This window comes from Trichechus manatus, unplaced genomic scaffold (genome assembly GCF_000243295.1).
Source record: "Trichechus manatus latirostris isolate Lorelei unplaced genomic scaffold, TriManLat1.0 scaffold00067, whole genome shotgun sequence".
Classification (NCBI taxonomy): domain Eukaryota; kingdom Metazoa; phylum Chordata; class Mammalia; order Sirenia; family Trichechidae; genus Trichechus; species Trichechus manatus.
Window position 1 is genome coordinate 4,036,184 of NW_004444003.1, and position 13,649 is coordinate 4,049,832.

Genomic DNA, 13,649 nt, shown 5'->3' on the forward strand with positions numbered 1-13,649 from the left:
AAAAAAAAAAGTTAGAAATTTAAGCGAACTGAGCGTTACTCTAATAGTAGTTTTTAACTTTCTATGTTTAAAATTGTAGGCTTTTTCTTTTCAAATTTAATAGTTCCAGGATAGAAATTATTATCCATTACTTTTTTTTTTTTAAATTGTGGTAAATATATATAACAAATCATTTACCTTTTCAACATTCCTCACATGCACAATTCAGTGACATTAGTTATGTTTATCCATTATTTTTAAAAGTAAAATCTAACATTCTATCAAAACTGTAGTTAGAAAAAAATGTATGGAATAAAGAGATCATTTAAATGCACGTTCTACCAGTTGTGAGTGATCCAGCATGTTATTGATGGATAATGGGCTTTTGAGTCAGACCTAAACTCAGGTTAGAATCTCACTTCTATAACTTACTAGCTATGATCCTGTAGGAACAGGATTTTGTCCATTTGTTTAGCCCGGAAGCATGAACAGTGTCTGCTATATTAATGGCGCTAAAAGAAGAGTTGTTGAATGAAGGCACAAGAGCAACCATTGAGACAAATATTAATGTACAGAACGTGGCAAAAATATATGACTACAGGAGAGTAGCACAACCCAGTAGCGCATAAGGTACTCAAAGCAAAGGAAATGCTCCATTCCATTGGAGTCAGTCATTCCAGGCAGTTGTTAATGAGTATATATATGAAGAATGATAAATTGTTGACTTCGTTACATTAAAAACAAATTTGTTTATCTTCATCAGATTGGCAAAGATTTAAAAGAATGATGGCAAGGATGTGGGGAAACTCATACACTTTCGGTGAGTATAATTTAGGTTATGCATTTTTGGAAGACAATTTGGTATAATATTTACTTAATTTAAAAATGTATATATAAGTTGACCCAACCATTCCATTTCTATTATTCTACAAGTGCACAAAGACATACATACAAGAATGTTCACTGCTGCATTGTTGGTAACTGAAAAACTATTAGTATCACCTAAATGTCCATTAATACAGGAATGGTTAAGACTATCATGGTAACCTACACTTTGGAACACCACATGACAGTTAAAAAAAAAAACATGGCTGTGAGTACTACCTTGGAGAGATGTCCAAGACAGACAATTAGTGAAAATGTAGTACAAAAAGTATAGTGCGATTTCGTTTCTAATTAAACCAACCAACAGATCAACAAACAAAATAAAAACAGAAAAAACCTACTATACCCTTACCAAAATGAAATTTTGAGAAGTTGGATTTTCATTTTCTACTTTATACGTTTCTGTATTGTCTAAATATTTTGTTTTACAATAAGTAGCATTTTTTATATAATTTAAAAATAAGTTAAAATATTTTAGTACCAGATTATCCTAAAACCTCCTCTGAGATTTTCGGTTATTTAAAAACAAAAAAAAGTTTTCCCTCCTGTTTTATGTGATTTCACACCTCAGGCAGGATATATTCTTACTCTTATACACATACTAATAAAATCACCCCAAGCACTCCAACTACCAGCATCAGAGAAAATTAAAATAGTCACAACAAGCCAATCTTACACAAATTATTCCGGAAAACAGTAAAGAAATGTGCTACAACTTGTTTTTATGAGGCCAGAAAAACCCGATATCAAAACCTGACAAGGACATTAGCACAAGAAAAATTCTAGGCCAATCTTACTCAAGAATATAGACACAAAAATCCTAAGCAAAACGTGAGCAAGCCAAATCCAGCAATACGTACAGAGGATAACTCAAGGAATTCAAGGTTCGTTTAACATTAAAAAAAAAAAAAAAGTAATTCACCATGTTAACAAAGGGAAAAAGCATATAATTATCTAATTATATCATTATATGAAGAAAAAACATTTCCTAAATAAAATTCAACATCTGCTCAAAACAAAAATTCTTGGCAAACAAGAAAGTGAAAGGAATTTCCTTAATCTGATAAAGTATATCTACAAAATGCCTACAGCAAACACTGTACACTTAACAGTGAAATGTTAAAAGCACTGCCTATGAGATTGGGAGCAAGACAAAGCTCTCCGCTATCTCTACTATTATACAACATTGTACTGGGAGTGCTTGCCAGTGCAATAAAGCAAGAAAAAGAAATAATAGAAAGATCAAGAAAGGAAAAAAAAGCCAAAAACTTTCATTAAAATGATATGATTATTCATGTAGAAAGTCCAAAAGAATATTTAGAACTATTATTAGAATTAAAATGTGAGTTGAGCAAGTCTGTTGCATACAAAGTCAATAAACAAAAAATCAGTTGTACCTCTATTTATCAGCAACCCTTGGGAAATGAAGTTTTTAAAACATATGCCATAACAAATAGCATATTTTTACCAGATATTATTTATGTTTTTATTAGATATTTTATATATCTAAGAATAAATCTAATGAAAGATGAGCAAAACCTCTGCAAAGAAGATGAAAAACATTACTGAGAACAATTAAAGAAGATATACAATGTTCATGGACTGGAAGAGCCAATAGTGTAAAGATGTTAATTCTCTCCAAATTGATCTATAAATATTCAATATAGTTCCAATAAAAACCCCAGTACATTTTTGTGTGTATGTGTATGGAAAATGCCAAACCGATTCTAAAATTTATATGAAAATGCAAAAGGGAAAGAATACCTAAAGTCCTCTTAAAGAATATTAACAAAGTAGGGGGGCTTATTTTACCAGATGGCAAAGACAGTATGGTATCAGATCAAGGATACACAAATAAATCAGTGGAACAGTATACAAAGTCCCACGCATACATGGACACAATTTATGACAAAGACGACAAGAGCAATTAAAAAAAGATGGCCTTTTTAATAAATGGTGCCAAGTCAACTGGATACCCATGTAGGAAAAAAGTATGAATCTTTACCCTTATTTCACTCCATATATAAAAACCAATTCCAGATGCTTTTAGATCTTAATGTAAAAGATAAAACAATAAAGCTTTTTAGAAAATAACATAGGAGAATATCTTCATGGCCTTAGGATATTAAAAGTTTCTGAAACAGGACACTAGAAGTACTAATCATAAATGAAAAAACTGATAAATTACACTACACTAAAATTAAGAACCTTTGTTTATCTAAAGACACCTTTATGAGAGAGAAAAGGCAAGTCACAGAGTGAAGAAACTGGCAACAAACATAACTGACAAAGGTTTGTATCTGGAGGACATAAACAATTCCTTCAAAATAAAGAAAAAGTCAAGCAAACCAAAAGAAAAACAGACAAATACTTGAAAAAGCACAAAAGAGGATACTTAAATGAACAATAAACATTTGAAAAAGTACTCAAACTCATTACTTGTCAGGGAAATGCAAATTAAATGAGATACAACTACACACCTGCCAGAATGATAAAAATTAAAAGACTGATAATACAAGTGTTAGTAAACATGTAGAGCAATGGGAACTCTCAAACACTGCTGATGGGAACCAAAACTGGTACAACCATTTTGGAAAACTGTTTGAAATTATCTATTAAAATTGAATAACATGCATATCCTATGAATCAGCAATTTTACTCCCAGCTATGTACCCAATAGAAATAATTGCACACGTGAACAAAGAGGCATGTACAAGAACGTCATAACATTAATCATAATGCTCCAAACTGGAAATAACCCAACTATCCAACAACTATAGTATAGGTAAATAAATAATGGTATACTATGAAATACAATATAGTGATAAAAATGGAAGAACTACAGCTAACGGAACCACACTGATGAATCTCACAAGCTTAATATTGATGGAAAAAGCCAATCTCAAAAAATACAAAATGCATGATTCCATTTAGATAAAGTTCAAAGAGGCAAAAACTAAACTAGGGTTTTAGTTGTCAGAATGATGGTTACTTTTGGGAAAAAAGGGGGAGGTAGTAACGGGATGGGACGCAGGCAGAAGCAGGGTTTCTACAGTCCTGATAATGCTCTGCTGTTGATTTGATGAGTGGTTTCACCAGTGTTTGCTTTATGCTAATTCACTGAGTTCTACGCTAAGATTGGTGTACTTTTCCACATGTGTTATATTTCAGCGAAAAAGTTTAAAAAATACAATGGTGGAAAATACAAAATAAAAATATGTATTTTAAACCACATTACTTTCCCACTTGAAATATAAAATCCGAGCCCATGTTTCAGAGCATATCTGACCTGGGCCCTGAGGACAGTCATGGTTTCAAGGTCCTCCTCCTGCTTGGCAATGGTTTGCTTCATCTCATCCATTTGGAGCTGCTTGGAAGCCAGGGCCTTCTCTGCCAGTTCCAGTTTTTCATTTAGTTCCTCCACTACTGCCTTGTCCACCTTTTCTGACTGAAAAAGATAGGTTTATTATAGAATGGTGTTGAAATAATTCAACCTATTATAGTAAAATATTAGATAAAGGTTCATTTAAAAAAATATACTGGCTCCAAACTATTACATTAATTACCAACGCTAACTAACTCAGAAAGTTGTGTTCATTTAACTTATAGCTTACAAATAATCATTTCCTAATTTATTACACTAATGATAAAAAATAATGCATAAATTAAGGGAGATAACAACAAACCCCAATCTCAATGAAGCTGTGACTCATTGATACTGTTCTGTAATTCCACTCATGTCACTCTAATTTTGTAAAGTCAGTGGGAAAGAAGAAACACGTTTCAGCTAAAAATCTTTTAGGCCGTGAAGAAGAAATATATTCTATTTAAAAATAAAAAAAAACCAAAGAGTATATTTATAAGGATATAACTCCAAGACTCCTTCTAATTCAAAGCTGCCATGGTCTTTAAATTATCACACCATGCTGGGTATTATTACTAACGTAAGTTGCAGGCCAATGAGTTCAGGGTCTCAAATTTCCCTGAGAGTAGGCAAACTAGCCTTGCAGAGTCCCATGTACCAGCTGTCTGACTATGCACTATTGAGACAGGAGCCCATGCATGCTGTTAGCTTTCCTACAAACCTTCCACTAGAAACACTAAAAGCTTACTCCCAGACTGGAGGACATTACATATTTCTGTACACAAAGAGCACTGTATGTGTACATATACATATATGTGTGTACACACACACACACACACACATACAGTCAAGCATCGTTTAATGTCCATGATACATTCTGTGAAATAGGACGTTATGTGATTTGGACGTTGGGTGAACAACGGCGCTCGTGAGGCTGTGGGTCCTCCTCTCGGCCCTGAAGCCCCAATTCCTGTACCCCAGCCATGCCCATGGCTGCCTACAGGTAATGGCAACTGTCCCTCTGCTCCAGGAAGCTCCCTGTCTGTGTGCTTTGGGGCAGGTGGGAGGGGTGCCTGTGGGCAGGGGGATGGTGATCATGGGCAGCGGGGGCTGCGGATTAGTCTGCCCATGGCCCTACCCCTGTCATGTCCTTATGAACCAAACCCATATCAAGGAGCCCACCAGCCTGGGGTGATGGGCCTTTGGTCATGCATAAGCATTGGTTCTGACTTTGGAGCCTTAAAGGATGTAGGTGAATGTTGAGCCCAACCCCTTCCTTGTGCGGACGAGAGACCCAGGGACGAATTTTCATGCAACACACTCATGACAGAACAAAGATTAGAATCCCAGACTTATTATTCATTGTTCTGTAGGGAATAAAGATCATAACCTTATGGGACCACAGACATAAATGCAGTTGGACATTGCCCTAATGGATGTTACACGGCGCAGGACTGCACATATACAAAGTATCAGAAGTTGTAAGTACTTAGGCACAAAAAATCAACTATAAACTGAACAACAACCTTTGAAATCAGACTTAGTTAAGGATTAATGTAACTATTTTACATATAAAATGTTTGACAGTTTCCATTCATTACTAGGCTGTGAAAATAATATTTTTCCTATGAATACCTCTTTCATTTTTAGTTCCTCAATTGTTTTCAATGTATTACTGTGTTCTTGAAGAAGCCTGCTGTGTGTCAACTGCAGAGTAGCTAATCTGGCCCTATTAAAAAAGAGATTTAAAAAAAGAGAGAGATTGAAAAAAAAAAAGGAAACTTGAGGGGAAAAAATCATAGAAACATAATTATAGCCCTGCCTCCCAACCTTCTTCTGAATACTCAAGTAGCACAATCTTCTCTCCTACCTTTATCACCCCACCACCTACTAGCATTTTCCTACTCTCAAAGAAAATATCTTTTCCAAAAAATGAAGACATAGAGCAAATAATTTCCATAATCTGCTATAAAACTTATTCTCTTGAAAATTCTCCCAGTACTCCTTCAAATAAATAAAAGAGAAAATTGATAATTCTATTCTCAAATTCTAATTCCAATCTATAAAATCGCTGTTCTGTCTCCTTTTAGCAAGCACCCATTCAATCACAGCATACTCACTTTTCTTCCTCGGTTTTAGTTTGCTCCATTTTGATTTCTGATCGCATGCTTTCTACTTGTAGCTCTAACCTTTTGTTATTATATACAAGTTCTTGCTTTTCATTCAACTCTGATGGGGTTGCAGAATTTTTCCTGTCAAGAGCCTGACACCTAAGAAATATCAAGACTTCATGAGGACAAACATTACTCCTTTACTTCTCAGTGGCTTTTAAACAAATACCAGGATTATGTAGCAAATATAATACATTTTAGGGTTGCAATTTTCAAGGATTTAATGTACAAAATAAAATATTTTATCCTCCTTGCCTTTTTCCTAGACATGGCCATTTTTTGAATCCTTAGGCCTAAACATAGAAAAATACAGATCTAAGATCACATGAGCTATCTACTTTGAATAATTGCTTTAAGTAGTCTTGCTAATATATTTGTATTTAAACACAGACCAAAGTAGTAATTGGCCAAAAGTACTTCTCATATAGTGATCTATGGACACCTTTTATATTTAAAGAAGCTATCGGTTCTGATAAGCACAAAGACTATGACTTCTGACAAAGATTCCATAAGGGAAAAGGAAGTGCCCTATGTTCTCTTAAAGATCAAAAAGAGAATTTCAATACAATTAATAGCAAACACCAAATAAATGGTACCTATGTGCAAAGCATTAATGCCATGTGCTTAAACAGTCTCATTTAATAGAATGTATGAAGTAAGAACTATGACACACAATTTACAAAGATAAAACTGAGGCTCAGAGAGGTTAAATAATAACTTGCCCAAGTTAATACCACAAGTAAGTGGTAGACTCACATTTTAAACCTAGTGTGTTTGGTGTCCAAAGTCCTTAGCTTTAGCTGCTATGCTGTACCAGATTACCATAACACTGTATAGTGGTGGTAAGCATAAATGCAAGAAAATATACACGCATATGTTGTGCTGGAAATGCGTTTGCCAACTAATCCAACAGAACAACATCAATTTAGTTTTCCTAAGTTTTGGGTAACTTCTTACATCATGAGAAACAAGTAAATGCAAAATTCTCAGTTTATATGTTAGCCTTAATAATTGACTGAATTTTTTTTTTTTTCCTAGACAAATCTCATGCAAGGTCTTTTTGCTCTTTTCAACTTTCTTTTATGTTTATTCATGTCAGTGTTATCAGCTTAAGTCACAGGAAAGCTGGCTCACAGATTTGTATAGGTCTTCACATGGGCTGGTATACTTAACACATGCCCCCAAACAGCAGAATCAAAGCCCCTGGCCCCACCTCCCACAGAAATACAAGTATTTTGTTTGTACATTAACCTGTACATTAGCATTTTCTGAATGCATAATTAGGTTTCTATTTTTGTTTCAGTCAGTAGCATAGTCACAGTCACTGTTTTTACATAGTAACATATTGTGCAAAAAATATATAATAGCATACTTTGTAAAAATGTACACTGTTGGGAGGATAAAATTCATCTCTCATTCTTACTTTTCTTGAAGTCTCTTCTTCATTAGCTCTGCTTCACTGAGTTTAGTATGAGCCTCTTGAAGCTCTTTAAACAGGGTTGTCACTTGAAGTTTCAGCATTTCCACTTCACTTCCAACCTATGATACATGAAATTTCAAACATAGATATGTGATTATCATCCTCTGATGATTAATCTCTTTAAATGAACCTTTTTGTAAGAAAACAGTCTGAACCATTAGTATGTAATTAAAAATGAATGGTGAATTGGTTAAACTCTGACAATTAATACCCCAAATATATTAAACGTCTTGGACACAACTGTTTCCTTGTAGAGCATTTACTGGTCAATTTGGATGCATTTGTGATAATGACTTTATCATTTTTTAATGAACCCTGATCATAATTTAGGAGAGTCCCTGGGGGAACCAAATGGTTAAGCACTTGACTACTAGCCAAAAGCCTGGAGGTTTGAACTCACGTAGAGCAGCCTCGGAAGACAGTGTGGTGATCTGCTTCTGAAGGTCACAGCCTTGAAAACTCTATGGAGCAATTCTACTCTGCACACATTGGGTCACCATGAGTCGAAATCGACTCGACAGAACTAACAACAATACATCGTTCAGGAGATCACAGATCACAGTGGTGTAAAACCACAATCTTATTTATCCAGCTCACAACTCACCCTCATATTCCTTCGCCAGTTTATACTTCTACTTTACTCAACTATTTTTGCTGTATAGACTTTTTCTTCCTGGAAGCTCTATAAAAGTTGTAAATGAGTTTTATGTTGCTCTGGAAGTCTCAGTACTTTTCTATATCAGTTGTTGAATTAGTTTTACTTGTTGTTGTTAGGTTCCATCGAGTCGATTCCGACTCACAGCAACCTTATGTAAAACAGAATGAAACACTGCCTGGTCCTTAGCCATCCTCACAATCATTGTTATGTTTGAGGCACTGTGTCGATCCCTCTTGTCGACGGTTTTCCTCTTTTCCACTGACCCTCTACGTTACCAAGCATGATGTCCTTCTCCAGGGACTGGTCCCTCCTGATAACATGTCCAAAATACATGAGACAAAGTCTCACCATCCTCACTTCCAAAGAGCACTCTGGCTATACTTCTTCTAAGACAGATTTGTTTGTTCTTCTGGAGGTCCAAAGTATATTCAGTATTCTTCACCAACACCATAATTCAGTCATCAATTCTTCTTCAGTCTTCCTTACTCACTGTCCACTTTTCACATGCATAGGAGGCAACTGAAAATATCACGGCTTGGGTCAGGAACACCTTAGTCCTCAAAGCGGCATCTTCGCTTTTCAACACTTTAAAGACGTCTTTTGCAGAAGATTTGCCCAACGCAATACATTGTTTGATTTCTTGACTGCCGCTTCCATGGGCATTGATTGTTTGGATTCAAGTAAAATGAAATCCTTCACAACCTCAATCTCTTCTCCATTTATCATGACGTTGCTTATTGGTCCAGTTGTGAGGATTTTTGTTTTCTTTATATTGAGGTACAATCCGTACTGAAGGCTGTAGTCTTTGATCTTCATCAGTAAGTGCTTCAAGTCCTCCTCACTTTCAGCAAGCAACGTTTTCTCACCTGCATATTGCAGGTTGTTAATGAGTCTTCCTCCAATGCTGACGCTGCATTCTTCTTCATATAGTCTAGCTCCTTGGATTATTTGCTCAGCATACAGATTGAATAAGTATGGTGAAAGGATACAACCCTGAGGCACACCTTTCCTGATTTTAAACCACGCAGTATCCCTTTGTTCTGTATGAACGACTGCCTCTTGGTCTATGTCTAGGTTCCACAGGAATACAATTAAATGTTCTGAATTCCCATTCTTTGAAATGTTATCCACAATTTGTCATGATCCACCCAGTTTAATAGGGTATTATTACTCACTGGTGGTCTCTTCATCTCAGCTTTCTAAACGTTCTTCATTCTCTTGAAAGTCTAGGAGACTCAGCCCAGAGCATGGTGTACAGTAGGCATTCAATACATACTTGTTGAATAAATGAATTTGCTAAAGTGAGTATTTAAATGTCTTCACATGGGCTACTGTGTCTACTATAACTTCAGGGCTTCATCAACTTTCCTTAACTTTAAAGCTCTCTGCAGGCTCAAAGGCACATCTCTAAGATACGACAGTACACTATACGTACATACACGTGCGTGCGCGTGCACACACACACAGGCAATTTTATTCAAACCAACAGAGCCAAGATCTTTCAATTCTACCTCAAGTTTCTTGGTCATGTCCCATCCTCATGTGAAATAAAATTAAAAGTTTTACTTTATGGAAACAGAGAGTTCTCTTATCCACGACACTGAAGGTCATCTTACTAAATGTTAGAAACCTATGTGCTGTATAATCATAAATATATACAGAATTTTTAATGCCTATAAGCTATGCCTTGAACTATAACTAACTTTTAGAAGTAGCATGTCTAGTTTTGCATAATTGTATTTAGGTGATCAGGCTCACTGAAACACTTGAAACTTACTCTTTCAGAAAACAATCAAAGATTAATGAACACGTCCTGTTTCCAAGACTCCAGAGGTCTTATAATCATGGCTCACTGATCTTGTGATTGTCTTAGTAAGGTTCCTACCTAAGCTCTGATAATGTTTGAGCACATACTGCTGTCTTATAAGATTTATGTATTCTGATATAATCATCAACCAATCAAAAATTTTTTGTTCAAAATTCCTGATGAAATTATATATAAGTCTCCTGAAAATGTTAATTAATTGGAGCACTGGTTTACTCAGTAATGATGTGCTGCCCAACTTTAAAGTTGTCTATTAAACCTGCATAGTAATCTGTTAATGGTATTCTGAATTGTTTATTTTTGACACTCATATGATCGTATGATAAAGTGACAAAATTCTGTTTTCATTAAGCTGGCCAGTTCACTTAAGTATTCAGGACAGGAAATCAGTCAAGAAGAAATATAGGAGTGATTTCCTAGACTACTGAGAGGAGTACATCTCACTACAATTTATACTGAATCAAATTCCAATTAGGACAAGGAAACATGAGAGTAGTAGAAAATATTCAACATTAATATTATTCCTATACTTCTAAAGCATATACTCATAGCGACCCTATAGGGCAGAGCAGAACTGCCCCACAGTTCCTAGGCTGTAATCTCTACAGGAGCAGATCGCCAGGTCTTTTCTCCTGCAGAGTCACTGGTGGGTTCAAACTGCTGACCTTTTGGTTAGCAGCCAAGTGCTTAACCATTGTACCACCAGGGTTCCTATGAGTCAGAATCGATTTAATGGCACACAACAACAACAACAAACACATCGTAAGACTCGAATCCAGCTTCTATACTACTCTAATGTCCACTGGGTATGTGGTATCGGTCTTAGAATCTTAGTACCCACAGTTTCTGTGCCTTTCTCCTCTTCTTTCTCTGCTCCTGTGCTCTCCTCAGTCTGGGTCTCAATCTCAGAACGGTCATTTGCTTTCTTTTCAAAATTTGAAATTCTGAAAAATCATAGAATGTAGAAAAGTTACTTTCTCTTTGTTTTTCAAGAGGAATAACAATTACAGAAGCACTAAAAAGAACACTGTTCAAATTGTGGATACAGGATCAGAGGTTTTCAAAATCTTTTTACATTCATTATGGTAGCTTAGGTTTTATTTTTCATCATAAAACTGACTAGAATCGATTTAAGAGATGAATTCCTACCATGTCACTGTGTATGTACACATGTGCACGTGTGGGTGTTATACGAGTGTGTGTCTCTCCTTTATAAGGATTCAGCAAAGAAGGAAAGATTTTCCTTTTGGACCCATCTAAGTTGACAAGCCCCTGAACAAACAAACAAATGTAGCAATACTCTTCTATCCCTAATCGTAACCACAGGAAAGCCATCCCACTAGAAAAGATGGAAAAAGATGGTAGCTAAAACATATGCATGTAATTTTTCTCCTACCCAAAACCTCACTAAAATGACTTTTTAAAAGGAATATACTACAGGAGCAAGGAGAAAGGGAGAGGAAATAAGACCAAGAAAATCTTGGAAGCTGGAAAGCATAGGCACAAGTGGGAACTAACTGATTTAGCAGGCCAGAAGGTAGGACCCTAAGCCAACAGTAGGGAGAGCCAGGAAGTAACCCAATTCACACTATGGAGCCTCCACAAGGCTCAGGAATTGGTGGCACTGGGTACCTCTGGAATGGGTAATAAAGCTGGGGATAAAAACAAGAGGATTAGTTAAAAGCCTGCTTAAGAAGACTAGAAGACTGAAGATCGTAAAACAGAGTCTCTAGACTCATAGACATTAGGCAGAGTTTAGCGCTTGGGCTCCCTACTGAAAAGAGGGGAATGTACCTACTAAATATTGAGACCCTCGGCCTTCTTATTAAAAAAAAAACAAACAAACCAAACCAGTTGCCGTCGAGCAACCCTATAGGACAGAGTACAACTGCCCCGTATGGTTTCCAAGGAGCAGCTGGTGGATTTGAACCACTGACCTTTTGGTTAGCAGCCAAGCTCTTAGCCACTGAGTCATCAGGGCTCCTCTTATCCTATAGGTATCTAGAAAAATACCTTCCAGGCAGGAGACTGGAAGAGTCTTCTCTGAAGAATTTGACCAGCACAAGGGAAAAGATTTAAAGTTACTGACAGAAGGCTTCCCTAGGGAAATCTGCCAACCAGATCTCTCTACACATGCACACAGAGCTTCAATCAGCTTCTAAATTCCCCCTCTTAAATCTGAACTAAGAGCTAAGATTGCTAGACATTTGAGGAAAACCTCGAAAATGAAAGAATGAGAGTAAAAACGAAAAAAGCGACTTGTTGAAAATAGAATATGCTGGGGTTGGGGTTGGGGGAAACTTACGGGGAGAAACAAAACAAAACTGTTATTAATATCCTTAGAGATGTAAGGGAACATACTGCATCTACTAAAAAAAAAAGCACACTATAAAAAAGGAACAAAGGACAAAAAAAATAATTTAAGATGAAAGTTGATCAAATCTACCAGAAAGGAGCAATAAAAGACAGAGATGGAAAGAAGGAACAAAGAGTAAAGAAAATTAGAGGACTAGTCCAGGAGACCCAATTCAAAATAACAGCAGTTCTAGAAAGAGAGAACAGAGAAAACTGAGGATAAGAAATCATTGCTAAATTAATTTGAGATCATTTCTCGAGAACTAAAGGACACGCATTTACAAAATGAAAGGGCCAAAGAGTGTCCAGAACAAATGGATGAAAAACAGTCTCACACTAAGGCATATGAGACAATTTCAGAACACTTGGGACAAAGCAAAGAACCTTCAGAGAGGAAGAACAAGAAAAGAAGTTTCATCCAAAAAAGATTAAGAAATCAGAAATGGCAATGGATTTTTCAACAGTAAACCAAGAAGCTAGAGCACAATGAAGCAATGTCTTCAAAATTTTGAGGGAAAATTATATCCGATCTAGAATTCTATATCTAGTCAAACTATCCATTAGCCATAAAGGTAGAAAAAGAGATTTTCAGATATGTAAGATCTCAAGAAATTCTTTTTTGGAAGTCACTGGAGATGTGCTTTATTTAAATAATAGTAAAAGGAGTATTTTGGTTTCAGTAAACAGGTGATCCAACACAGGAGAGACGAAGGTACTCCCCCAGGATGACCACAAAGGGAGATACCAAGATGACTGCAATAAAGCAGACCTAAGCAGCAACAGGAAACCCTGGTAGCATAGTGGTTAAGAGCTATGGCTGCTAACCAAAAAGTTGGCAGTTTGAATCCACCAGCCACTCCTTGGAAACCCTATGGGGCAGTTCTACTCTGTCCTATAGGGTCCCTAAAGTCGGAACTGACTCAACGGCAATG

General features: G+C 36.1%; 1 protein-coding gene across 3 annotated transcripts in view; it reads right to left on the bottom strand.

The window, feature by feature from the left end:
* OPTN (optineurin) overlaps nucleotides 1-13,649 on the bottom strand; it is a 53,262-nt gene that overhangs the window by 14,839 nt on the left and 24,774 nt on the right. For all 3 annotated transcript variants that reach the window (XM_023734360.1, XM_023734359.1, XM_023734358.1), the window contains 5 exons: nucleotides 11,204-11,306; nucleotides 7,823-7,938; nucleotides 6,349-6,498; nucleotides 5,864-5,957; nucleotides 4,154-4,312 (listed from right to left, as the gene is read on the bottom strand). In XM_023734360.1, coding sequence (XP_023590128.1) covers nucleotides 4,154-4,312; nucleotides 5,864-5,957; nucleotides 6,349-6,498; nucleotides 7,823-7,938; nucleotides 11,204-11,306 — 622 coding nt within the window. The remainder of the gene's footprint in view (nucleotides 1-4,153; nucleotides 4,313-5,863; nucleotides 5,958-6,348; nucleotides 6,499-7,822; nucleotides 7,939-11,203; nucleotides 11,307-13,649) is intronic.